Raw genomic sequence first — 26,456 nt, 5'->3', positions numbered from 1 at the left:
TGGGCAGATAGCAGGTATTTAAGTCATTTGTCTCCTTTCATTAAGGACAGTCAAGGTGCCACACCTTTCTGCATCATGGTGTGTGTTACCACTGTGCAGCTACACAGTCCTGAGAAAGGGGCTGCGATCCAGCTTAGCTCACTAATACAAATTATTTTTCTTTCGGCTTCTTGCATTTTTATCCTCAGAGCTTTGTATCCATTAAAGTAATGGGTTAAGAATGTTCAATTTAGATGAGCTTTTTAGTATGCAGGTGTAAGTTTTTTCTATTTCCCTCTCTTTTCTTGACTCCTGGTTGAGGACGAATGGCAGCCACTATTAGTTCCTTGTCAAATTGAGTTATTCTTTTTTCATGAACACTTTGTATCATCGTACTGTTCCTTTTTCTTGTTCGCCTTTGTTCTCCCTGTTGTGCCTTCTTAAAATTCAGAATTCTTTATTTTTAGAGGGCAGCCTTTGGGAGCCTACACTGCCACAGTCCAAGCTTTGCTGTGTTTGTACGGCATAATAACATTGTGCAGCATATATTCCTTCTGGCTGCCAGCAATACAGATGCCGCGTGATGGCCGTGTCCTCTTTTAATGTCTGCACTATATCCCTGCTACTTCAATTCAATGTTTTTAGGAACATAAATTTATTTTGGGTAGAAAAATTATTTTTTCTTGTGAAGATTCCAATGCCAAAGAAGTCTCTGTGGCGCAATCGGTTAGCGCGTTCGGCTGTTAACCGAAAGGTTGGTGGTTCGAGCCCACCCAGGGACGTATTTTTTCCTTTTCTTCTGCTATGGCAAGGGTTGGAACCAGGTGACCTTAAGGTCCTTCCAAACCTAGCCATTCTATGAAATTTTAAAAATTTGGAATTCTCCATTTAGCCTCAAGTTCACTGAAACCTTAGTTTGCTGAAGAATCAGCAATGGATAAACAGACTAAAACATTTCCATGCATCAATTTTTAAAACTGAAATTGCATAGAAATAGTTTCATTTTAGCAGAATATTGCAACGTTCCCTCTTCTGTCATATTTTTTTGTCTCTATGGTACTCTCTTATGTTGCTTGTGAGCTCTAAAGCATCGGTGTTATTTTATGATGTTGAAATGTAAACATATATATGTATACACAAAATATCAACATGGGCTACTGTGCACCTCAGGCTTAGCAAAGATTTGTCATTTAGGAATTAACAGGTAACTGAATAGTTGTGCCATTTCCATCAATTTTGTGTACAATCCTGGTGAGTTGGAATCTACAGGAGAGCTATTGTGTTTTGCTTCTGGCAATAAATCTCCTGTGCATAGCACACTTTCATAATTGCTCAGATGACTGGCAGGTAGATCCGATTCTTTGATGTTATATTTTTTCTTATACTTTAAAAATACTTGAACTGAAAAGTTGAACTAACAGTGTATGGCTTTCTCTAAAGCCTAAAACCAGAACAAATCCATATGCAGTGAAACCCCTGGAGCCCATTATCCTTCAGCAGCTTTCTTCTTTTTCAGGAGCTATAGTGATTGGACAAGGATTAATGGGTATAAATTAAAAGTGGGAAAATTTAGGTCAGATATTAGAACAAGTTTGATTTTTTTTTTTACTTTGAGGGTAGTTAGACAGTGGAACAGGTTGCTCAGGAAGATTATGGGTGCCCCAACTCCAGCCATGTTCAAAGCCAGGTTGGATAAAGACTTGAGTATTATGATCTAATGGGAGGTGCCTCTGCAGGGGTGGTCAAGACTAGATGAACTTTAAGGTCCATTCCCAACCCTTTGAAGTTCAATGATTCCATGATTCTTCTCTCACAGAGGTCTCATTCTACAGACCTGTTTTTATGGTACATACAAAGCAATTTGGAGACGGAATACAAATCCCAGCTGGTTTTCAACACACTAGATCCATATCATATCATATAGTGAATTTAAAATTTATATTTTTTTAGAAGTCATGCTGTCCTAAATTTCAGAGTTTCAGGATGTAAAAGGCCATGAGTTTAACCAAAAAATCTATTAAACTTCATAAGCATACTAAGAAACAGATGAAGGAGCCAGTAGAAATCAATGCAAGTAGTCTCGATAGTGTGTCTGGGTAGTGCATTTTCATGTGAGTGGAAAAGAGGTAAAAGAGTTGTTCAGATTCCACAGAAAACAGCTACTGAGTTGTTGCATATGAAATTTCTACAGTATTTATGTAGAGTTAATATAGAGAACTAATTTTTAGACTGAGCTTCTGCAGCAGAGAATAAGTAGAATGTAAGAACATTGCTGTGGACCTAGAAAGAAGGTATGAGAGAAACTCAGTTAATTGATAGGTCACTCCTTGGCCCATAATTTTATTAGCAGGGTGTCACACCTGGAATGGATACCCAAATCTCATTACAACAGAGATCTATAAGATCTTGATGTACATACAACAGTATAAGCTATGGAGATGGTAATATTGTTATATATAGGGACAAAGAAACACTGCCTTAAACATGTGCAAAGTATAAGAAGGAGTGTTGTTTACTCTTGGATGTGCTTGTCAAAATACATATTTAATGGTTAACTTACAGAAGGAAGGTGAGTGATGTAGCTCCTGAATCTCCAGGACAGTCAAAGTGCTCCTGCTCCCAAAGCAGCTGAGGGCTGGAGGAGGGAGATGAAATGCAGGTTCCTCTCACCTGGAGCCAGACAAAGATATTGTCATCTGTAGGCACAAACAACCAGCTCCTCTTGCACAGGATTAATTATTAACCTTAACTCTAAATCTCTCCAGAAAATTGGAGACTACTAACTAAAATAATAGCTTCAAAAGTTACAGGAAATATATGAAACAAAACTTTTGAAACTGTACTCCAGAATCACATATGACTGCTGTTAGGTGCATGAAAGGATGAAGCAGGCAGCAGGAGGTCAAGCAGGAAAGCTCTCTTTATTTTTCTGACTCCATATATGTACAATTTTACAAACAGGCCAAGATTGGCTGCACAGGTAGCCACGTCTTCGACCTCGTTCATCACCATCAATCATCTTTCTCCTCCCAGAGGAGAAGAATGTAAATAAATATAGAATTTCTAAAAACATAAATAGTTTACTTGAAGCTGTGTGAGAACAAAATGCAAACGGTGAAAAGCAGGAAAACTTGAGGCAACACACATATGGAACTGAAAATGTTCAAAGGACCTCTTGTGTCTGACTGTATCTTGTCTCTTATATCTATATGTGAATTAAAGTAGATGAGAGAAATGAAGTAAAATTGTAATTCTGCTCTTTGTCTACTGTTAGGCAGATGCTCTTCATGAATGTGGTTTGATCTCTTTACTTCTCCTAAGAATAGGCAGAGGTCCTTTGGATCTCATTGCAGAATCTGGGGAACCAATTATTTTGGCTATGGACAACTTCTGTAGGAATTGAAATTTTAGCTTGTGTAGGAATTGAAATTTTAGGTGACTGCGGTAAAGCAAATGTGGTAAAGAGGCAGGAACAGACAGCCATAATACCACTAGATGTTCTTTCAAACTGAGGAATTAAAGTTAGTCTTATTCTCTGTTAAATGCTGAAAGATGAAAATAAATGAGAAGGTAGCTCATTATTGACTAGAAACAGTAATGAAAAGCATTTTTCCCAAATTAAGTCAAGCTGTGTTTGGGTGATTCCTCTTGTCACACAGTCTAAGCACTATTGTAGAGAATATACTGAGATATATTGGGAGCAAAGACTTACACCTTGAGATATTAAATACCTTAACCTAGAAGTAGTGGTAAATCCCTTTGGATAAAACTGCTCAGGAAAACATAGAATTATTATGGAGGAAGGATTTAATGAAGAAAAATTCCTGTCCTTTACACTACTATGTAGAGGAGATAATTTCAGGTTCATAGAACCTGACAACTAAAACTGTAATTTTAATTATTGTCTTTTTTTGTTCCTTGAGTGAGCCTGCAGTTTGATGCCAAGGGCTCTCCTGTTTGGACAAGTGTTCTCATATTTTAGTGCATATTTAGGGTGGTTCAGATGCTGATATTTTGAAGAAATGGCCTACAGGATAGTCTTGGCACAGAAGATTTTGACAGCAACAACCCTGAGATTAGCTCAGTTGCTTAGAGCATGGTGCCAATAACATCACGGTTGTGGGTTTGATACCTGTGTGGGCCATTTACTTAAGAGTTGGACTAGATGATCCTTGTAGATCCCTTCCAACTCAGAATATTTTGTGATTCTGTGAATGACAGTGAATTCGGGAATAAAAGCCCTAGAAAAAGTCTTCAGGGACCGGTAATCAATGTGTGAGTCAGTAGGTGGTGCACAACGCCTATGAAAATGCTGGAGAACTGCTCTGCTGTTTCACTGTGTCTTCAGAATTGGCATTTGGGAACAGTTTCATTTGACCTGAAGGTGCAATTTCTGCAGCTTGAACACAGTAAGATATTGATAATAATTACTGGATTTTATTATATATATTTCAAGTTCTTGTGTTCAAAATAATATTCAAATTATGTATTTCTTTGTTTTGATAGTTATATTTATCTTAATGAGAATCATCGTTTCCTGAGTAGCAGGAGTCTATACATAAGCATGGATTCATGTGCAGGAAATTTTGCTCATGTAATATCCAACCACATGTTTTCCAGGAAAGGACAAATGTATTCCAGCCTTAGAATATAGACATGCAGTAAATTCTTTGTTTATGCACTGTAGATTGCATTCATTATGCATCTGAGATTCATGGGGGAGCCCTATAGAAAAATAGTGGATTTCTAATGAGCTCAGAATGAGGCATGATTAAAGCTAAATGAAATAGGGGTTACTTCTGTTTGCATGTCTAATAGTTTTATTTAAGCTTGCTAATATATCATTGGAATTGGATACATGATTCTAATACTGTAAAACACTGCATCAAGAGGGTGGTAGGAAGCCAGATTCTAGGAGATCCTGTCTGAAAACTACTACAAGAAAACTAATCAAAAGTCATGTTAAAAGCTTTGACTTAAACCTGAGTGGTGGAAGAATAGATATGTTGTCTGTTAATGTTTTGTCACTCACCTGTATTAAAGGATATTTGTCTGTAGCACAGTACTCATATTTTAGACTGACAAATTCAGATTTGAATTCTAGTTCTTCTAGAACTGTTCTACATGCTTCGAGTTTCTTTTTGCTCCATGTTGTTTCCATTGATGGTGTTCTCCTTGCCTTTTAATTTTTACTTACTTAGTCCGTATTAATGCAAAAGCACATGCTATAGAGAGCCCAATGTGCTGCCAGCTGAGCCCGCTGCAACAGGCACTGTGCATGGATACAAAATGGAGTATTTGTACTGGAGACATCAGAAGTCAGCTTAGATACAATTTGAAGCACATACTGACAGGAGCCTTTTCATCTCTGTCCATCTCCTGGGGGAATGATGTAAGAGAAGCTGATACACAGAACATATTTACTGTTCACACAGGTGAGGGACATCAGTCCCACAGATTCCAGGGAGGAAAGTGGTCTGAACGCTGCAGTACTTTGGTTTGCACAATTGTATCACAACTGAGCACTACCTGTCAATTGTCTCTCTACTCAGTTTTATAGCTTCTTCAGCAATTCTGTTCCAGTGCAGTACAGCCAGGGCTTGCTGCAAACTTTGCCTTTCACTTAGTTACTCCAGCTGTTTTTCTTTCCTTCCAAGATTCTTCCTAGTTACAAATGTAAACTTTAATCTATTGATTTAGCTAATTTATGCTAATGCTCTAGATGTATTGCTGCTGATGATGAAATTTTCCAAAGACAATGCTTATAGGGAGGCAGAGCACTCCCAAAAATAATTAATATCACTTTACCAAGTGACTTTACCAAGAAGTTTATTCAACATCTTATATTCCCAAAACTAGACAATATTAAGGCTCTCTGCCCTGACTGCTATTTATCTCTTGTTTTCTATGATCTTTGAAAGACAGTTCTTCAACATTGTACATAACATAAGTGAAATACTTGATCGCGCAAAAAGTTCTGATAAGCTGAATATCTTTCCAGTGCAAATGAGACTGGAATTTGTGAGGTAACCACTATGAATTTTTCCAGGCTTCATTTCCAAATGTGGCTGCTTTTGGGGCAAAGGTCTGAAAACACATAATTTGGATGTTTTCAGTGAGCTGATAGAAAGAAAATGTTCTCTGCCTAGGAGGACATGCAATGGAATAGATCACAGAGACCAAAGGAGAAATCAGATGACAAAAGAAGACAGTGTTTGCTAGGTGTAGTTTCTTTTCTAAACTCAAGTGTTCCTTCAACTGTGGTTTGGGTTTTTTTTATCCCCAAGTAACAAAGGTCCACCTCCCTATTCTAGCAATGACCTTTGCATACATTCTAGTGAATTGCATCACCTGAGGGATGAAATTTTAGCTTATCAGTCCTTGTAGGAACTTCCTGTCTTGCAGTTAATCTTTACAAGAAAGGAAGTCTTTACTGTTTTCAAGTATTGAATTACTGTTTTTACAACAACTTATTTTGAAGTGGTTAACAATGCTTAAAATAATAATGTTTTAAGAATCATCATGGTCCAATGAATATTTACCTGTAGGTATTTACTTACTGTATGTTTTTCTCAGGGAAGAAAAAATAGGCTATATTTCATCATGGAAATTCCCATTTTACTAATTCAGCACACAGCTGCAGGCACAGAGCAGCTGCATTTAAGATCATGTTTTGATATTTGCCCTATTTTCCTTAATCAGTTTATTGCAAACAAGAACAAAAATGTCTTTAGAAACAGATTTTATTCCCCCTTGGACCACTTGGAGCTGCCTTCAGACTCTCAGCTGCTAATCTTTGGAGTGGTGCTCTCTTCAGGTTACAGACTTTATTCTGGATACTTTCTCCATGTCTGTCTTTGGGGGTTGTGGCTGGCCATCTCACCTCTCGCCTTATGTGCTTTTGCTGTTGTCTTCATTGTCCTGTGTGAGTTCTCTCAAGTACCTTCCCAATCACAGAAACATGGTTGTTGGAATTGCAGTTCATTTAGGGCTTTCAGCAGTCTTCTAAAAGGTCTCAGAGAAGTCGTTGTTTCTCATGGTGGTTTGCGTGACAGTAAATTATTCAGGTTAGCAAAAGCATATGGTTCTGTGTCCCATATAGTTCTGTTGTGTAAGGGCCTAACAAACACTGACCTTCCTGACAAAACAACTAAATTTTAGATTCTTGCCGTAGACTTCTGCACATCATTTCTGAAGTGCAAGACACAGTTCTGCTGATTACAGCACAGCATCAGCCAGCACAACTCTATCAACAGCCAGGAGCTTTCTGCCCTCATGCGAAAGAGAGAAGCTTCATTTTTCTTCCACCCTTAAGTGAGAAGATGATCCTTCTTGCAGCCATTAATCCTACTTAGTATTTGGAAAAAAAAGAAGGAATTATTTCTGCTTCTGAACTTCTCATACTATGAGGCACAGTTACTGAGTATCTTGAGAACTTCTCAAATGTTAGGGTTGAAGAAATGAAGAGTGAAGTAGACAATCACACCCTCAAGAGAGTTGTAGGCAACCTTTTAAAGCTTTAAAACAAAATGTTTTACAGCCATGTGCTAACAGTATTGTAAAATCTGGGAGTGAGAATCTCCAATGCATCTAAGCAAGTAATTCATTAAATAGTTTCTTTTGGAACACTGGACATGCTTTATTTCATTTTTCTCACAATTTATTTAAACATCTCACATATACAAAATACATTTTCTTTCTTTTTTTTGAGAAATGATGGGGGGTGGTTTTTTTACCCATAGTAGAAGATGGAAATGAAATTTGAAAGCAGGAACACCTGATTTTGGAGGAAGAAGACAAAGAGGAAAAAAAATTATCCACATGCTTAAGCTGTGGGTGAGACAGGACATCCTAAGTTTTAAGACAGACTTCAAAGAAACAGAGAAGCAATACTTTAAATGCTACTAGCACCATCAAAGTTCAAGTATTGGAAAGACACTCTGTAATTATGCAATTAGCACCACTGTATTTTGAGTGGAACTGAAAGTACCTCAGATTATATGGAGAAGTTCCTACAAAAGATGTGGATTACTCTTGATTTAGTGTATGAGGTAGTTTAAACCTTTGGAAGTCATGGATTTAAACTTCCTCTGTGGAAGATATTCAAAGGCCACAAATGGTGCAAACTTTCATGACTTTTTATTTTGGTTTTTTTTTTTTTTTTTCTTTACAAAGGTTGACATTTCCCAAAACAAGGTGTTAAATCTTGAGAGACTTCCAAGTCCATTTGGGGCTGTATTAAATTTCATTGCACAATGCTCCAATCAATTCTTCTCCTTCTCTTTCGCCCAGAGTTTAAGCAAGTAGATGAACAGAAGAAATGGAAGGAGTCAGTTTTCATTATAAAAAGAAATGACAAGAGAATAGTTTGGGAGAGGCTTTAAGTTAATTTTAGTTCATTCATTTAAAACAGACTGGGCCAATGTCCAAACCGAATTCTTGGTCAGCGCCGCCAATATCCAAAGGTGCAATATCAAGGATGGGCAAGCGAGATGGCTTATTTGTTCTGTATTCAATGATTGTTTTGCCCCATTCATTGTTCTTTCTCTGTAAAAGAAGATTCATTGCAATTGTTATTGCATTGTTCACAGTATTAAGAATTGTTTCAACTGAAAGGATAACTTCTGAAATAATTTCATATTAATTTTCCTTCTATTGTTTTCAAATCTGATACCCACATCCAACTATTTAGATCTCCAATACAGAGAAAATATTTACTTGAATCTTCTGCAGTCCTATGTGATGCTGTATGCAAGCTACCGTATTATTCACATTGATGCTAGATCCTAAGAGAACCTTGCCTGATTGTTTCAGGAATTAAAGATCCTGCCCCTCTTATAGCATGTGCACTGTTTTTCAATCTTCTATTTACACAGAATTTGGATCTGGTTCCTCTGAAACTTTTGCCAAGGTAGGATTTGTTTGTAGCCTCTTCCTTCCCACTTGTTAACGATCTGCTATGGTTGGGTTTTTAGGCTATGCATCTTCACCAGGCAAAATTTTGCTGGTTTGACCAATAATCTAATTCTCAATTAAAACACAACTCTATCCCTAATGACATGCTTAGGCCTGGGCAGTCGCCGTGCCTGTGGTTTCTGCATTACTTACAGAGCAGCCATCCTCGAGAACACTGAAAGTGAATCTGCTGTTGCCTTCAGCTCGTAGCTCAACATCGTTGGATCCCTGCAGCATAACAGCCTTTTTAAGGTTACCAGTTTCTGCATCCATGTAGGCAATGCTGTTCTTGCAGTGGTAGGTGATGTTCTGGGAAGCATGGTTGGCCAGCAGACGCATGAAGGCGAGTTGGGTGGCCATATCCTTTGAGGTCACTCCTTCACTATTGTATTCAAACTGAAAAACAGAGAGGAACCCAGTCAGTTGTATTGCTGGGGAAAGGAGGATGTCCATAATGCAAATGTGTGATAGCTGCTCTAGTCTCTAGTGTGCTGGTTTCAGCTAGGGTAGATACAATTTCTTCTCAGCTGCTGATATAGTGCTGTTTTTGAATTGGAATGAGAATGGTGCTGATAACACACTGATGTTTTGGATTTTTGCTAAATCAAGATTATCCCAAGTCAAGGACACTTTTTTTTTTTTTTTTTTTTTTTTTTTTTTTTTTTTTTCCCTGTCTTGCTGTCTCATGTTCTGCCAATGAGGAAGTGGGCAAAAGAAACTGGGAGGGACCCTAGCTGGGACAAGTGACCTGGGCTGACCAAAGGGATATTCAACACCATAAAAAAATCATGCCCAGTATATAAACTGGGATGAAGTAATTCAAAAGGTTGGCCAACCTGGGTTCAAGAAGCAAGGGGGTCTGGTACCAGTCAGCAGGTGGTCAGCAATGACACTGTGCATCACCTGTTGTTTTCCTTTTTATTATCATCATAATTATTTACCATTGTTACTGTATTTTAGTTTCAATTATTAAACTGTCTTTATCTCAGCAGGCCACTTTTACTTTTGATTCTCCTCTGCCTTCTACTACAGTGGATCGAGGAGAAAAGAGACAGAATTGAGCAGTGGTACCTAATTCCTATCTGTGCTTAAACCATGACAGCTAGGAACTTTAAAACAAAGAATCACAAGTCTGAAATCACTTTTCTATTGCTCCTCCAGAACTGAAGAGTAGGAAATAAAAGTAGTAGGAGGTAGACTGACAACCAGACATGAGTGGATGTAGTTAAACTAAAACTAAAGTGGATGTAGAGTTCTGTTCCAGGTTATGGAGTTAACAGTTTATATGGATTCAGAGACAAGATCATATAAGTTCAAGGAAGACAATCTACTGTTTCCACAGCTACACACAAACAGTGCCTGTCTCAATAAAACCATGAAACTGTTTTTGATAGAATTTGGAAACTTATAAAAATATCATCGTGTCTGTGGATAGTAAAAATATTTTATTCACTCATATTCTTTTTACAGCATCTACTTTCAGCCACTCCAAGAAACAGGACCCTAGACTGTTCTGATCAAATGTGATTAAATCTCATCTTAGACACTTCATCACAGTATCAACTCAATTTCATTTAAGAATTATGTAATTAAATCTCCTTAGCTGTACAAAAGTGATGTATTTGTAATTTGCTGGGACAGTGTCTAACATGCAAGCAGTAGTTCTTGTTTTTACTTACACCAACAATTCTGAATGTTATGGTGACATGCACTGAATCTGTGATGTGTAATATAAATACCTTTCCAGGAATAATGTTGTATGTATCTTATGTAACAAATATAAATTTAAAAGATGGATGTTTTTCTTATTTTCCAGTCATTTTCTGGACTGTCTTTATATGTACCATACTCTAGACCAGGCTTCCCATAGCAATAACCACTAGTCAGGCTGAACTGATCATTTGCAGACATCAAGAAAAGTTAGAACAATACTGAGAAGTACTTTTAACAAACTGATCTAAACCAGAATCAGAGCTCTATACCCTTGAGATAAAAGGTAGTAGCCTTTTTCATATTTCTCCCCTAAGAACTTAATTTATCTGCTTGCTTCCTGAGAGTCAGTAATTGGGAACTCTTCAGACAGCACTGTAGGAAACAATCACCCTGCCATACATCACTTACCTGGCTGCCACCATTGATAGTTTCACCAAACCATATGTGCTGCTTCTTGTCCTTGGGATTCTTGTTGATATACCAGTTCTTAGCAGGAATATTGTCAGGGTTGGCATAGATGCAAGTCTCACCACTGGAGAAATCACAGTATGCTCTAATGGCATCTGCAGTGCAGCCTTGGTTGGGATCAATCCAGTAGAAGCCTGCCGTTGAGGAAAGAAATGTGAACAATGGTTCCCTCAGCATAAACTTTGCATTCAGTTCGTATTAACTTGTCTGATATAGGAACTCAGGCCATAAATATCACAGCTAGGTGCAGTATCAAGGTGGAAAGTGGGATACGGATATTTTGGATTGATAATGTATTACAAACCATATTTGGAAGCAAGGGTTAAATATTTTTGTATTGTTTTGGAAAATTATTGCAATAATGTGCAACAATATCTAAAAAGAGCTTTTCAGGATATAACTATCTATTTTCAGTGGAGGCAAAAAGAACTTCTTAACTGGTCATTTAGTATTTTTGCCATATGGCCAAGGATACCTTACACTCAAGAAAGCTAATGCCCTGGAAGTGCTCCCTGAGCCACAAAGAGCCAACATCTGGCACTAACATACCGCTGCTCCACTCTGGGTGGCTAAGTCTGAGGTCACGACAGGTGCGAGCTGGGTTCTTTTTGGAGCCTTCTGGGGTCAGCAGGGTCTCAATTTGGTTGTTCAGTGTTTTCAGAGTGGCATCAACTTCATAATCCTTGGGTCTGAGAGAAGGCTGATCAGCTCGGTAGTATTCTGCATCAAAGCCAACTTCATATCCACCACCATTGGGACCAGGGGGACCAGGAGGACCAGGGGGACCGGGAGGACCCTGAAGTTTTTCAAAAGCAGAAGACAAAAAGCATTCTGTTAGATAAAAGGTGCTTTCAATGAAATGCTTCCACACATGCATAGTCCTGGTTAACTCCTGGCACCCTCAGCTCTAAATGGATGCAGCACACACAGATTCATCCTGTGGTGACTACCATGGGTTGAAGCAGTGGAAGATGCACAGTGCAGGACTACCACATCTCCTTTGTGCATTTGCTCTCTGGCCATAAGGAGTGAACAAAAACCTTTTAGTTTAGGTCTAGTAAACATTTCCCTAATATTAAATATCTTTCTTAAGAAATAAACCCATGTGCATTATTAAACTGCTAGGCTTCTGAAGTGATATAATTACTAGGCTTCTAGTGTACCATAAATGTATTAAATCAACAAGAAAGGAAAGGTTATACTCACAGCAGGACCTTGGCTACCATGAGAACCACGCACACCAGCAGGGCCAATAGGTCCAGGGAGACCATTGCGACCATCTTTACCAGGAGGACCAGAAGGACCAGGTGGACCCTAAAAGGAAATTCGAACAGTTTAAATGACAGTAAAAATGCTAAATAAAAGAGGATTCATTTGGATGGGAGCATATATATATATTGCACAAAGAGAATGGGAGTTATTTGAATGTATTCTGAAATTCACATACCCTTGGGCCAGCAGGGCCGATGTTACCAGGAGGACCTTGATCACCATGTTGGCCCTATTGGGAAAGATACACAGTCATCAAAAAAAAAGCGTTGGAAAATGTTTGTGTTTGCATGATTCAAGAGGGAACTGTATGTATTGTGTATTTGGGCTCAGAGAATGGGAATCTAGGGCTAATGACATTTATTAGTGGAGTTAGGGTATAAAATGCTTGTATTGGGACGAGAGGAGAGACAGCACCAAGATATATTTAAGAAGGTAACCTATAAAATTCTTTTTATTGTTTCTTCTGATCTTCAGAGAAGGCTTTAAAATAGAAGTCAGAATTCCTAAAGTTGATACCCAAATTTAAAGGGAAGAAAATCCACAAATTACTTTGGCTTTTTTGAGATAAAAGTTTTAAAATTTCTGGCCAAAATAATAAATAATACTAAAACAAAGGCAGACTATTTTTCAATTCTTTGTTAGCAAAACACAACTGAGCTTCAAGGGAAATAATGGTAGCCACAGTTCTAATACAAATACCAGAATTTGCCATTTTGTACAAAAAATGTTTAATATTAAAGAGACTGTGACTCTTCTTTTGAGAGATCTTGCAAAGTGGAGTAAGTATTGTGCTGTATTGTGCATATGTAATTCCTTGCTAGTGTGATCTTCTTTGGGGTTTTTTTTTTTTCTCTTTATACTCAAAATCCTGAAAACCTTTTACTTACAGCAAGACCAGGAAGACCCTGCAATCCATTGTGTCCCTTCAAGCCAGGCAGACCTCTAGGCCCCTTATCACCAGGTAGACCTTTCTCACCACGTGGACCTTGTGGGCCCTAGGAAGGGATATAGGTGTCAAAGGGATATATATTAGAAGCCTTCAAGGACATACTCCTGTCAAAGCAAGAATTAAGTGTAAATATTCTACTTTAAGCCATATTCCAATGTATATAATGGACATCCCCCTAACAGATCCAGGAAGGGTGCCAATCCCAAAAGCTTCAGGATTGATCCCACGAAAGAGAATGCTAACTGAGATTCTAAGTTCCTAAATATTTTCAGGTCCTTAAGCATTACTTTTCAGGCCCCTTGATCACAATTATGAGTCTTTATTGATAAAGAATGTTTTCTCTTCTTGCATTAATATGGTAATGTATTTAAAAATCATACTTACAGCAAGACCTCTTGGACCAAAAGCACCAGCAGGACCGACAACACCAGCAGGGCCCTGAAACAAGAATAGAGAACACATGTCACTGCTGTATATTGTTCTAATGAAGGTTCTATGCTCAACACATCTCTGGAGAAAGTGAAGTAATTATCTATACATTGTAGAGGTTGGATCGACTTTGTATACATATATATGATAGACAAGCCTTAGTCCTCTTAGATCTTAATCCAGAAAGTTAAGGTAGATCATCATCTCATCAACTTACGGGTTCACCACGGTTTCCAGGCTTTCCAGAAGGACCAACTTGGCCATGAGGACCAGGAGCACCCAGAGCACCACTGGGACCAGGATTACCAGGAGCACCACGCTCACCCTGGGAACAAAGGAATGCAACAGGAGACACATTGTGTTATTACTGATTTACACATATTGGAATATTTTTTCCACGACAACGAATTACAAGAAAAAGAAACAAGTTACCTTGAAACCAGGAGCACCATCACGGCCTGGAGGACCATCATTTCCAGGATTGCCCTATTAAAATACCATGAAAAAAATTATTAAATTTCATCACTTTTCATCTCACACAGTGTCTCAGTCTAATTGCTTACAGTGAGAGTAAGAATATATTGGGATAGGACAGTATAAATCTTAAAGAAAAAAACCCTCTTCCTTATGCATGCAAATCTCAAATGCCTTAAATATACTAATGTTCTTAGAAAACTAAAATGGTCTTCAAATATTTTACGTTTTAAAAGTTCAGGAAAGAAAAAATTACTGGGCTTTGCAACATTTTTCCAAATGAAAAGGCTAAGACCATAGTGGTCTTCACTAGCTTGCACTCTTTTAAAACTGAGACTTTCTCTTTTAGATGAAAAATGCCAGTGACGGAAAATAACCTAAACAGCCACAACTAAATTACTTTGTTGTGGTATTTCACAAGGTTAAATGGTTTTCTTTGTTAATGTTAATTTCACTTTAGCACTTAGGCTGTGTCCAAAGAAACCCTTTTTCCTTCAGAAAATTCCAGTGAAACAAAGTTTAGGATTTTTAAATTACTGTTTTCTCTTCTCTTGAAATCCTGCAAAGTCTCTGCAAGATTTGTATTAACAATGTATGAAACTGTGCTTCAGGTTATCAAATAAGCTTCCCTGATAAAACTGCAATTTTTATACTTTCATGAAAGATATGTATGTTCCCCACTCCATCATTTTTGGCCTTTAACTAAAAAGTGGAAAGCTTCTGAGAGTGACTTCAGAAACAACTTGTGCTTTAAAAAGTCTGTCACCTACAGGAATCCATCTCTATAAAAATCCTGACATAATTTTCTCTGAAGACACTGTTCAAGTTTGCTAGCAGAACAGCCTCCAGTTCCATCCACTTTTTCTGAGTACTTGCATCTGTGTCAGAATACAGGAAAAGCAACCTGAAGAGGATAAAAGACAGCTTACATCACGTCCAGCTTCACCAGGAGCACCATTTGGACCAGGAGAACCCACAGGACCAGAGGGACCACGGGCACCAGGAGGACCAGAAACACCCAGGGGACCAGGTTCACCCTAATACAGGAACAGTTTTAACAAAATGTGACATTCTAATACAACACAAACCAGTCTTACAGAACCTTTAGCCCTGATCTAAGAGCAGCATTTCTCTGCAATGAGTTTGGGAGGGAAAAAGAATCAGGACACAAGAAACGTACCTATCTATATCAAAAGTTACCTTCATTCTAAATGTTACTTTTAGAAACCTCTTAACATTTCTGACATTTAGAAATTTGCTCACTTCCAGATAATTCCAGTTTGTCTGCAACAACCCATAATTTCTTCCACCGATCTAGTTCTGGTAGGTCCATATCCTCAGTTTCCAACAGCAATGGAAACAGCCTAACCTGCATCTCCCTGCCTTCTCATAAGACAAGACCTCCTGTGTGGTTTTTTCTTTTTCTTTTTTTTTTATTTTATATTTCATGCTATCTGTTTAAAGCAGTTAACTAATCATATACTCACTGTTGCTCCAGAGATGCCTGGAAGACCACGTTCTCCCCGAGAGCCAGGCAGACCAAGGATACCAGGAGCACCAAGAATACCCTGAGGGCCTGGGGCACCAGGAGGACCCTGTGACATGAAGAAAATAATATTCATATTAATAGCCGAAAATGAGTGTAACACACATATCAGACAATGATACTGAAATTTTCATTCTTGGTTCCAATTTCTGCAGATCACAGAAGAAATCTATAATTTTTTGTTTTGAGTAATAATTGTAGTATTTCACACAAGTGCTTACTTCAGTAAGACAGAAACATATATGACTTTTTAAAGTCATTCTGGACAAGTAGTTCTGGATATGAAAAATTAAAGATACTCAAAATTAACTTTTTTTGCATAATTCCAAATCAACCTGTGGGCAGACAACTTTAACCTTGTGATCCCCACAAATCAGAGTTTCTGATGCAGCTATAAATTGAGATTGTTCTAAATGGACATCCACAGGTTCCTTCTTTTTCTGTCCATGAGGACCAGTTTCAGAGGACAAGATGTGCTTCTTTTTCTCAGACTAAATATCAATTTCTTCTGTAGTCTGAGAAAGACATAACTCACCACAAGAGAAAAAGAGAAAGGAAACCCTGACCCAGGGATCAGGTTCACTTTTTATGGCATGTTTATCAAGCATGCCTATAAACAATTTATTGTGTCTCAGTGAAACTTCTACTTAAAGACTTTATTAAAATTGTGGATTAAGTAGAAAAGCCCTTTACAAACACCAAAAATATCTCAGAAGCCATAACATTTACATGAAGAGAAGCATATTTAATGAGATGTGATACTCAGTAACTTACAGCAGCACCAGCTTCTCCAGATGGACCTTTCTCACCAGCAAAACCAGGTGGGCCAGCAATACCTTGTTCACCAGTGCGGCCAACAGGTCCAACATCACCTCGCAGACCTCGAGGACCATCTTTGCCAGCTGGGCCAGGAGGGCCAGGGGGACCAGTGATGCCCTAGGATTGAGTATGAATATGATACCATTACAATATAGACCTGAGGATAACACAGATGAATTTCATTTTAAGTCCATATGAAAAAATAGTGCCTTGCACTAAACAGCTCATCAGCTGCTCTGGAGCTTCTGTTGCTTTGTTAGCATGGAGAGCTGGAGGCAGTAGAATTGTTTGGCTGCCTTTTTTTTTCCCCTCTGAGCAGGTGAAAGCGGCAAAATTTGGTGGGGAAATATAGATCTGTCTCTCATTGGAGACATTAATTGCAACTATAAAATCCATGAGGAAAAGACCAAATATCTTCCAATTCAAGAGGATTGTTTGCTTTGCATACTGTGATTTAAAATTTATTTAAATCTAGAGTACCTAAGAAAAGAAGTGGCTTTTGGTAAAGGCTGGAAACGCCTTCTAGCTGTTACTCTAGAATGAGAATTTATTGCTAAAAAATAGAAGATATTCATATTCCAAAACACAGTGAGTCTGCCCTGCTCAAGATGGGCTAGAACTGCAGGTGCTTTAGAAAATGTAGACATAAGACAACCTTAACATTCTTCTGCAGACTGAATGTGACCTCCTTATTCCACTCCATCGTGAATAATTGCATTGCCATTGATTTGAACAAAAGCAAATAAACATAGATTCTTGGAAATGGTTGGGTATTTCAAGAGGCATAGGGATGCTTGATGGATTATAAAAACCTCACAAATTAAATTCATAGGTTGTACTCTTGGATTTGAACAATTAGATTTTATTCTCATCCAATTCTATGAGGATCTGAGGTTATTGCAGTGCAATTATGATTCACATCAGTGAAACAAAAGTTAGGATTATCCCTAAGCAAAGCAACTTGTGATTTATCCCCCATTAGAATTCTTCATTAGTTACTTACAGCAGGGCCAGGAGGACCAACTCTTCCAGCAGCACCAGGGAAACCAGTCATGCCCTAAAATCAAATTTGAAAACGAAGATTAGGTTTAAAGGAAACAATAATTTCATGAAAAGCAACAATGTCAACATTAAAAGCCTGAAGACTTACAGGAGGACCAGCATCACCACGAGGGCCAGCGGGACCAGCAGCACCAGCGGGACCCTAAGTAGGAAGGATTGAAAAAGAGAGATGGATCAAGCAAAGACAGTTAATGCTCCCTATTTTGAATAAGGGCTCAGTCTTACTATTGTGAAAGCTAAGGGTGATTTTTACACCAGCAGGAAGAGGACTGGGTACAAAACCATGCTGCCTATCCTAATAATAGGGTATTCAATTCTCACAGACATTTTAAATCAGTGTCATAAGGCCCAAAAAAAGTTGCATAAGGCATTTATGATTCAGATTAATTTCCTTGCAAATGCTACATGCATCTAAACAAATCTGGACACCAAAATGTGAAAGTAGGGCAAAATCATCAAGTCCTCTGCACTATATGACTAATACAGCCACATAGTGCAAGAGCCTGGTATTGGTCTACTAAAATCATACAATAAGTAACCCAAGCTACCTTATCCTGCAGCACTTCATAGTATTTGAAGTACGTGGGTCTCACTTCCTGCATAATTTCAACCAGTTCTCCAGTAATGTGTACGTGAAGCAGTAAATAACTTTGGGCTATAAAGGTGTCAGCATGTGAAAAGCCTATGTGCAAATGGGTGCATGGACAAATTTGCACACATGCTTCTGGATGACTGAGTCTGAAAATCAGAGTGTAAAAGCACATCCTGTCTTTGAGAGAAAAGTGTCAATGTCCTCAGCTCAGAACTTACCCCCAGTCACTCCCTGAATGGTCCACAACAGAGTGATTTTGCTGATCTTCAGAGCAAGTTGAAAATTAGATATTATTTTCTCTTCATTTCAGTTCCAGACTCACGATCTGAGCCCACATAAATAGATTGATAAAATTTACGTAATGTGTGAAAGTCAGCATGGTAACTTTTCTCACAGCCTAATTTGAAGTATTGCTTCTTTCTTTCATCACCTTTTCTGAATTCAAGGCTTTCAGGATAACATATTGCTTGCATGGCACAGTTGGGATGTGTGCATTTCACAAAGGCACAGTTCACTTACGGGTGGTCCAGAAGCACCGACTGGGCCAATGGCTCCTGTTGGTCCAGTTTCACCCTTTGGCCCTTTGGGCCCACGCTCGCCTTTAGCGCCAGGCTGACCAGCTGCACCCTGTGGGCAGAAAAACAGAAAAAAATCAGGATTTAAAAACCTTGCAGTGGAAATAGAGGAAGGTTATGGCATCAATATGAGGAAAGTGCAAAAAAAACTCACAGGGGGTCCAGCAAATCCACTGGGACCTACAGGACCAGGCTCACCACGTTCACCCTAAAGAGAGGACAAAGAAGAAACGACTGGTTGGAATGGTCTTTAAAAGGGCAGTTATCTCAACACCATGTCATTGACACAGGAATAATTGTAGAAATTGCTACTTACAGGGATACCACGGGCACCAGCAGGACCAGCAGGACCAGCAGGACCTCCTTCTCCCTAAAAGAAAGTCCAAAACATTTTTTGACACTGGGAAATGGCCTTACTGCAGCTAGAACAGGAATGCTCTTGTGATACAGCTACATATAGTGAGTCTTCTTGGATCTCCAGTGCAGATGAAGTTACTGAAAATGCTTCTGGCTTTGATCCACCCTGTATTAATAATTTCTAATGATTCTCATAGAGCATAAAGTATCATTCTAAGCTAATGTGTGGTTATTCATCATTGTATGAAAAACCCCTCTCACAGTGCAAGTAGGACTGTGGAGTTTAACCTCAGCTGGGAAAAAAATCAGCCCAAGGCTGAATCAGAATCTCCTCCAGACATAACCCACTGCCATGTAGATGTGCATCCTCTTCCCTGCCCTTTTAGAAAAAGGTTTGAGGTACTATGACAAGCTTCACTGAATAGTGCCAACAGCCCTCACTTCCTGAATCTGAAAAACTTAAAGAATCAGTGTAAACTAAGAAGTTGGAATTGGGTTTTTATGGAACTCATTATCAATATTCATGTGTGAGTAAACTGTATCAACAAGGCATTTTTCTCATTCAAAGAGCAGACTTACCCGATCACCAGCACCACCAGCAGGGCCAGGAGCACCAATAGCACCAGGGAGACCCTATAGGCCAAGAGACAGGACAGTTTCAAACAAGATGTAAGTAGGACCAACTACTTTAAATAAGCTTTCTCTTTCCTCCTGGAGAAAGGTGTGTAACTAACTTTCTTTGAGATGTTCTCAATATAAAGGATACATGATTTTATAAAATAAAATCTACTCTGTTATTTTCCTTCCCAAAGTATTAATTATAAGAAAGGCACCTGAAATCTCAAATTAAGAATAGTTTTGTGTAGCTTTGCAGGCTGCTTTGAAAATTAGCTGTCTGGGCTGAGCCCATGAAATTAAAGAGGACACTCTGACACTGAACAGCTCTGCAATATCTGTGCAACACTCTGCACATGTAATTTCTCTGCTTGTACGCATGAGAAGTGATCACTTTTCTCTCTCTCTCTCTCTCCTCCTGAATTCAATCTTCCTTGGAAAAGGGGCAACAAAATTACATTCATTTGTATTAAAAATGAGCAGATACAAGCAGTAACGCAATACAGTGGGAAATGCCAACTTCTGAAAATCCTTCTCAGTTATTTAAGTCCTGAGGTGTAAAGTACTTTACTTTACTAAGGTAAAGTCAAGTAGCACCAGAAGATACTTACACGAGCACCATCTCTTCCTGTTGCACCTGTATCACCTCTCAGACCTGGGGCACCCTGGAACACACAGCGGGAACAAACTGCATTGGTAGTGAACACAATAGTTCTATGAAAGAATTCTTGAGCTGTTTGCTGAGTATCTGTGCATTACTTAGACATCATACAAAAAAGCCTATCATACTAGGTCTTCTGGAGAAATGAGCATTGATTATTATTTCTTCCTGATTGCTGAGTAGGTACTACCTCGAAAAGTGAGTATTTGGAAAGGGGATTGGCATGCTTTTCAGAATAAACCTGCTTCTGTAATGGCAAACCTTCTTGGTTTCTCCCAGGTCCCAAGAATTTTGAATGGAATTAGAAATTGAAAACCATGTCCATTCATATTACAAATGAGCAATATAAATCTCCCTCAAAATCTCTTTTCTTTTGGTCAAGAGATATCCATCTGTAAAAATTCTTCTGGATATTCATGTATACTTTCTATATGAAGCAAGAAAACAGTTACTAAAAACAATGATGTCATATGGGTGGACACAAAAAATGCCACGTTTCATGTAACAAAAAGTTATTTTCAGGCCATTACTACAGTCAAGAAATCAAACCAGCACTTTGTTGGTTTTTTTTCTTAATAGAGCCTAGTGTTCTGCATTAATCTGCAGGTCAATAGATAGTGTTTTTTAAAAGGTTTTACAGTAGCACCTTAGAAAAGACAGTCAGTCTGTTCGACCAACAAAACCTCTACTTGCTGATTATTGAGTAAAGCAGTTTCATAGTAAATAAAAGTCACACTGGGGTAACCTGCAGTTTTTTCCAAGTTAATGAAATTTAGGCATCTCAAACCTGTGCATGCACTAAGAAGCCAGTTTTCCATCTTACCTTTTCACCCTTGCCTCCTGGAACACCAGCAACACCTCTCTCTCCTGGGATTCCACCAGGGCCAGCAGGACCAGGAGCACCAGCAGCACCAACATTGCCAGGCTCACCCTAGCAGCAACAGGATTTCATGTAGGTCAGGGTCAAGTCACTCACACAATTTGAAACAAAATCATCATTACTATTCTGCCCACTATTCTACTTGGCTGCAAACAGTGTGAGTAGTAACATTTTTGTCTTGAGCTATTGTACGTGCTTTATATTTCCAACTAGTGAAGATGCTAGGTGTGAACACGCCCTTTGATTCTGTGGGTTCCTGAGGTTTTAGGTCCATTTTCCAAACTAAACTCTGTAGAAAGACTAGCCATGGAAATCCAGTAAACTAAGACCCAGATTCACTTAGCATCAAGGCAATGTCATCATTTACTAGATGATCTCTTCCTATTGCCCTAATATTTGAGGGAAAATATTGCTTACTAAAAACAAAAACTTCCTGTGCATAAGTAGGTGTGGGTATAAACAGAAGTCAGCATGAATTTTGGTCAGAATCTCATATCCTATCTCCAAACACAGTAACAGCATACCCAGCTGACAACCTGCATTTTGACTTCCCCTCCCATCATCCACAATACTAAACATAAACGCATTTAATATTAGTGTGGACAAGCTGGGATGGAATTTTACCACTTGGAGAGAGGTTTTGGATTGCATTCATCAGGAATTCAAGAGTCAGGCAATGGCAGCTGGAAACGGCATACCTTGTTACCATCGGGGCCTGGTGGGCCAGAGGGACCACGGCTGCCAATGGGACCAGCAGGACCAACAGCACCGCTCTCGCCAGGAGGACCACGTTCACCCTACAGGAGACAGACAGACATCTGAGTGCTTCCTTGAACTGCTCTGTAGCTGAAAGCACTGGCTAGGTGCAAGGACTGTGTGATGCATTTTTAGCTGAACAAACCTTTAATTAGAATTGTGCAGCTATTAACTGAATTGGTCATAAGAACTGGCTATAGCTTTTGACACAAAAATATCGAAGTGAAAGTCTTGCATCATGACAACAGCTGACAACTAAAGTATTAATAATTCTTGAACATGGATTTTGGCTACTTTTCTTGTTCTGTTAATAGTCTTGCATTCTACTGTCAAAAAGAGATCCTGCTTTAGGACAAATAATGGAAACTAAAGGGATAGTAATTGGCAAACAATAATTTTTACAGAGGCAAATGCCTGAGGAGAATAAAGGTAACATCTAAAGCCTACTAATGTGACCTGTACATTATAACAGGTATAAGGATAAATTCTGAATCATAGATGTGGAGACATGGAAGTAGTCAGAAACTCGATCTAAATGCACAATAGATCTATCAAAGATAGAAACAGTAGTTTTACTAAAGATATCTCAAATTATCACAGTGTGATCAAGCTGGACATCAATAAATAATCTGATAAGGTATAATATAATAATCTGATAAGTTTTTAGCTATGCTAGAGAATTTGGAATTTGTATAAGAACTATAATGCGGTCAAAGAACAGACTTAAGGGGAACTAGCACAGCAGTAGAAAGTACCAGTGATGCAACATATTAATTTATATTGTAGGGATGTTCCTAAATTAATTTTTTCCATACATTTTGTTAATTACAGAGAGGCAGAAAAAGAAGAAATATGCAGATATCACAAAGGTGGAAGCATTTGTCAATAGGAAGAAGGACTGGCAGACTACACAGGAAGAAGTGAATAACCTCCTAGATGGCTGTCACAGCAAAGAGATAAAATTCAGGAGTGCAAATATCAGGCCATTCATTTAGGCACCAAGACTGCGAATTCTGCTGTAAATGGAAGTTTCAGTGGTGAAAATACTGAAAGGGAAAGGTAATAGCCAACAATATGACAGATGTATAAAAGAAAAATGTGATCTGGCACAAGCAGTGGGGTATTTTTAGGAAATGTTACTTTTGTGCATAAAGCATCAGTAAGACTTAATCTGGAACATTGAGGGCTGGATACATGATGCTTAGGGCAAGCTACAGCAGAGGCAAGTAACTGCTATTGCTATGACAAAGGGAACTTGGCTTGGATGCATTGCCAAAATGAGGGTTTAGTGCGCACATGGTTTTTGAAACAGACTCAGGACACTAAAACATAGGGAGCAAAAGTGCTGTTTAAACTGATTGAAATAACTTAAAAGAGTGAATGAGAATATTTGTCATTGGACACATTTAATCTGAAAGTCAGAAGAAAAGAAGAAGCAATAGAAGTAGGTTAAATATCTTTAGAGGTGGAATCGGAAAGCAAATAATTAATTGAGCGCTTTATAAACTACTCCTTGCTCTATATAAATGGGATCTTCCTGCCAGGCAGGAAGGCATCCACACAAAGATCTTTGAGAATGTTTATTGACAGCTCAGAATTAAAGGGAAGTGGGAGGCAATACCTTCTAATGACTATTCCAGTTTCTGAATTCAGCCCACTATTTATTCAAAGACAGTGCTGGGGAGGTTGGAGCTGACCAGCAAGGGATAGTAAAACTGAAATGATCAGGCTAAGAAGATCTGTATTACTAGTTACTGTGTCTAGTTACTATTATTATTCAACACATTATTAAGACAGTCTGTACCAGATTTCAAATGAGTTACTCACTCTTGGGCCAGCAGGGCCAGGGACACCAAATTCACCATGAAGACCCTACAAGAGAGTAGATATAGTGGTAAAGTTTATTTTACTTGCTTAAATTGTAATTTATTTCTTAGCAACAAATGGAAATTCCCAAATTGCAGCAGCATATTGAAAAGTTTCAGACAAATTTTCAGACAGTCTATTACATACATGGAAATAACCCCTTTTCCTCCAGCTGCACAGTATCTCAAGGTACAGATTAGATAATATTTTTTTTATCTGAAGAGCCAGTTATTAGATTACAAGCTTTTCTTTCAGGTAAACGTAAACTCTTTTACAGGGATACAGATGTAGCTATAAATGTTACAGGTGATTATGACACAAAAGATGCACAATATGCAGACTACATCTCACACTAACTCTTCAACAGCTAGAGCATGAATTATTACTTAACCACCTCAGTTGGATGCCATTGTACATTCTCTGAAATCAGCTGAGGTGCAAAAACATAATTGGAGTAGTGCAGGTTAGATTGAACCTTGAAGATTTTGAAAGAAGTGTGAAATAAATTATTTTTCATGTACTGTCTCTTCTGGGGGAAGAAGCATATTTTATTGCTACTTAAGGCTCAAAAAGCAAAGGACTGTCTTTTCTCTGTTTCATAGCAAAACTTTGAAAATGCAAGTTCCAATGCAGAAAGGACTATTCAAGTTTGCATGTTACCCAGATAGCTCTGTTTTGGCAAATAGATTCAACAGGCTCTTGCTTCACCACGTGTGCCATTGCAAACACAGCCCTCATGCAACGCCTGCCCCTTCCGTGGAATGCTGTGTCTGTCACTCACCCTCTCGCCTGGTTTACCAGCCTCTCCAGCAGGACCCGAGGGACCTGGCAAACCCTGAGTGAAAAAAATAAGAATACAAATACAGTTAAGGCAGAAGCTCTTCACATTTTAGAAACCATAGATAAGATTGAACAGAGCACACAGTTACTTACCTGGAAGCCAGGAGGGCCAGCAGGACCTGTTTCACCCTTTCCACCTTGGTTGCCCTGGATGCAATGAAAAACAAGTGATTAACTTGGAAGAAGAAATACAGGGAAGTGGGTTTTAAAATGGGAAGTCTCATTGATGAAAAGTAAATCACAAATTTGATTTGTGTGGAGGCTGTTACTTACAGTGACTCCAGGAGGACCTTGAGCACCATTGTTTCCCTCTGGACCAGGAGCACCCTATAGATGTTCAAGTAGAAAGCTATTATCAAAGTTTTGATTTAATATGAGTAATAACTCTAAATGATTATGTGCTAAAACCCGAAGTCTCTGACTGTGTATTCTGAACTTACACATTATTTGCAAGAACTTCACAGCCAGAGGTACTAAAGATGCTTAAAATTTTAAATTCTCATTATTGTTTTAGTTATTGCAGTACATTCATACTTAAGAAAACTTCTTTAGGAATTACAGAATATAGAAACCTTGGAAAAATATAGCATTTTTCCCACAGTTTTTTTGGGTCACTTAAATGGAAGAATTAGTAAGTTTCAAGTATCAGTAAAAAGTTGGAAAATTACAGGATTAATTAGAAACCATACACTGTGCTCTAAGAATTAAGGACAAGGGAGTGCTGTTTTTTCCTCTTCATGGGATAACACCCCATGATTAATTACCAAAGTAATACCCAAGGAGGGGAGTTTTCATTTATTGATTGAGTAATAGCCCCCACTGACATGAGGCTAAAAAGAATGCATTCCCAAGGGATTTTCTAATTTCATCATCTATTCATACTTGCACAAGCCAATGCTCTCTTATTACAGAGGTTTGGAAAATCTGTGCTTTTTTTTCTCTCTGGAAGGTGATGAAGAATATATATATATCCACATACCCGTGGGCCAGCAAGACCAACATTGCCTTTTTCACCAGGTTTGCCAGGTTCACCCTGAAGTTGAAAGAAAAAGATAGAAAGGTTAACCAACACTTCATATTAGATTTAAACTACTAAGCAGAGATACTCTCACTGCCAGAATATTTACTCTAATATTTCTTTAACCCTAATTAAAACACACACAAGCTCCATCTATCTTTTTGTGTCACTTAGATTAGCTCAAAAATGTATTTCTTTTCTTTTCAACACTCGATGCCTTTATATTTTTGAGATAGTAATTCATGGCACTCCAGATGGTATCCTATGCAATACACTATATATCTGCATGTGTGTGTGTGTGTACAGCAACACTCAAGTCCAGGACATGATTGTTATCTGTGGCTTCTGTGGGACATGTAAAGAACTCCACTGAAGTCACTGGTAGCTTTTCATCTAAGTTGAGTGAGCTTTAGATAGTGCTCCATAAATAGCACTGCTCTGGAACTGGTTTAATGGCTAAACTTGACAGAACTTTTAGAGATGTGAATTTACAGAAATGATGAAATGGACATGCTGAGATCCTAAAATAGACACGTATTATTCTAATCACTTCAATGTCAAAAATATCCCTAAACTAATTAAACTGCTTTTTCATTTCTTTAATCATATTTTAGATAATTGGAAAATAAT

At 38.4% G+C, this 26,456-nt stretch overlaps 1 protein-coding gene and 1 non-coding gene across 2 annotated transcripts in view; one reads left to right on the top strand and one right to left on the bottom strand.

The window, feature by feature from the left end:
* Nucleotides 1–687: 687 nt before the first annotated feature.
* Nucleotides 688–761, top strand: TRNAN-GUU (transfer RNA asparagine (anticodon GUU)). Its single transcript has one exon. It is a non-coding gene; the product is annotated as a tRNA-Asn (tRNA).
* Nucleotides 762–8,115: 7,354 nt separating this feature from the next.
* Nucleotides 8,116–26,456, bottom strand: part of COL1A2 (collagen type I alpha 2 chain) — a 38,860-nt gene continuing 20,519 nt past the window's right edge. Inside the window, exons 25-51 of the mRNA XM_066317630.1 lie at nt 25,788–25,841; nt 25,082–25,135; nt 24,902–24,955; nt 24,750–24,803; nt 23,930–23,974; nt 22,045–22,143; nt 21,290–21,397; nt 20,417–20,470; nt 19,770–19,823; nt 19,150–19,203; nt 18,988–19,041; nt 18,778–18,885; nt 17,755–17,808; nt 17,608–17,661; nt 16,560–16,721; nt 15,727–15,834; nt 15,169–15,276; nt 14,198–14,251; nt 13,983–14,090; nt 13,721–13,774; nt 13,275–13,382; nt 12,563–12,616; nt 12,322–12,429; nt 11,665–11,911; nt 11,056–11,249; nt 9,088–9,330; nt 8,116–8,526 (exon numbers count right to left, since the gene is read on the bottom strand). Of these exons, the coding sequence (XP_066173727.1) occupies nt 8,380–8,526; nt 9,088–9,330; nt 11,056–11,249; nt 11,665–11,911; nt 12,322–12,429; nt 12,563–12,616; nt 13,275–13,382; nt 13,721–13,774; nt 13,983–14,090; nt 14,198–14,251; nt 15,169–15,276; nt 15,727–15,834; nt 16,560–16,721; nt 17,608–17,661; nt 17,755–17,808; nt 18,778–18,885; nt 18,988–19,041; nt 19,150–19,203; nt 19,770–19,823; nt 20,417–20,470; nt 21,290–21,397; nt 22,045–22,143; nt 23,930–23,974; nt 24,750–24,803; nt 24,902–24,955; nt 25,082–25,135; nt 25,788–25,841 (2,595 nt within the window). The 3' untranslated portion in view covers nt 8,116–8,379. The remainder of the gene's footprint in view (nt 8,527–9,087; nt 9,331–11,055; nt 11,250–11,664; nt 11,912–12,321; nt 12,430–12,562; nt 12,617–13,274; nt 13,383–13,720; nt 13,775–13,982; nt 14,091–14,197; nt 14,252–15,168; nt 15,277–15,726; nt 15,835–16,559; nt 16,722–17,607; nt 17,662–17,754; nt 17,809–18,777; nt 18,886–18,987; nt 19,042–19,149; nt 19,204–19,769; nt 19,824–20,416; nt 20,471–21,289; nt 21,398–22,044; nt 22,144–23,929; nt 23,975–24,749; nt 24,804–24,901; nt 24,956–25,081; nt 25,136–25,787; nt 25,842–26,456) is intronic.

This window comes from Sylvia atricapilla, chromosome 1, assembly GCF_009819655.1.
Source record: "Sylvia atricapilla isolate bSylAtr1 chromosome 1, bSylAtr1.pri, whole genome shotgun sequence".
NCBI classification, from domain to species: domain Eukaryota; kingdom Metazoa; phylum Chordata; class Aves; order Passeriformes; family Sylviidae; genus Sylvia; species Sylvia atricapilla.
The sequence above is the reverse complement of the archived record's forward strand: the minus strand, read 5'-3'. Positions and strand labels throughout refer to the sequence as shown.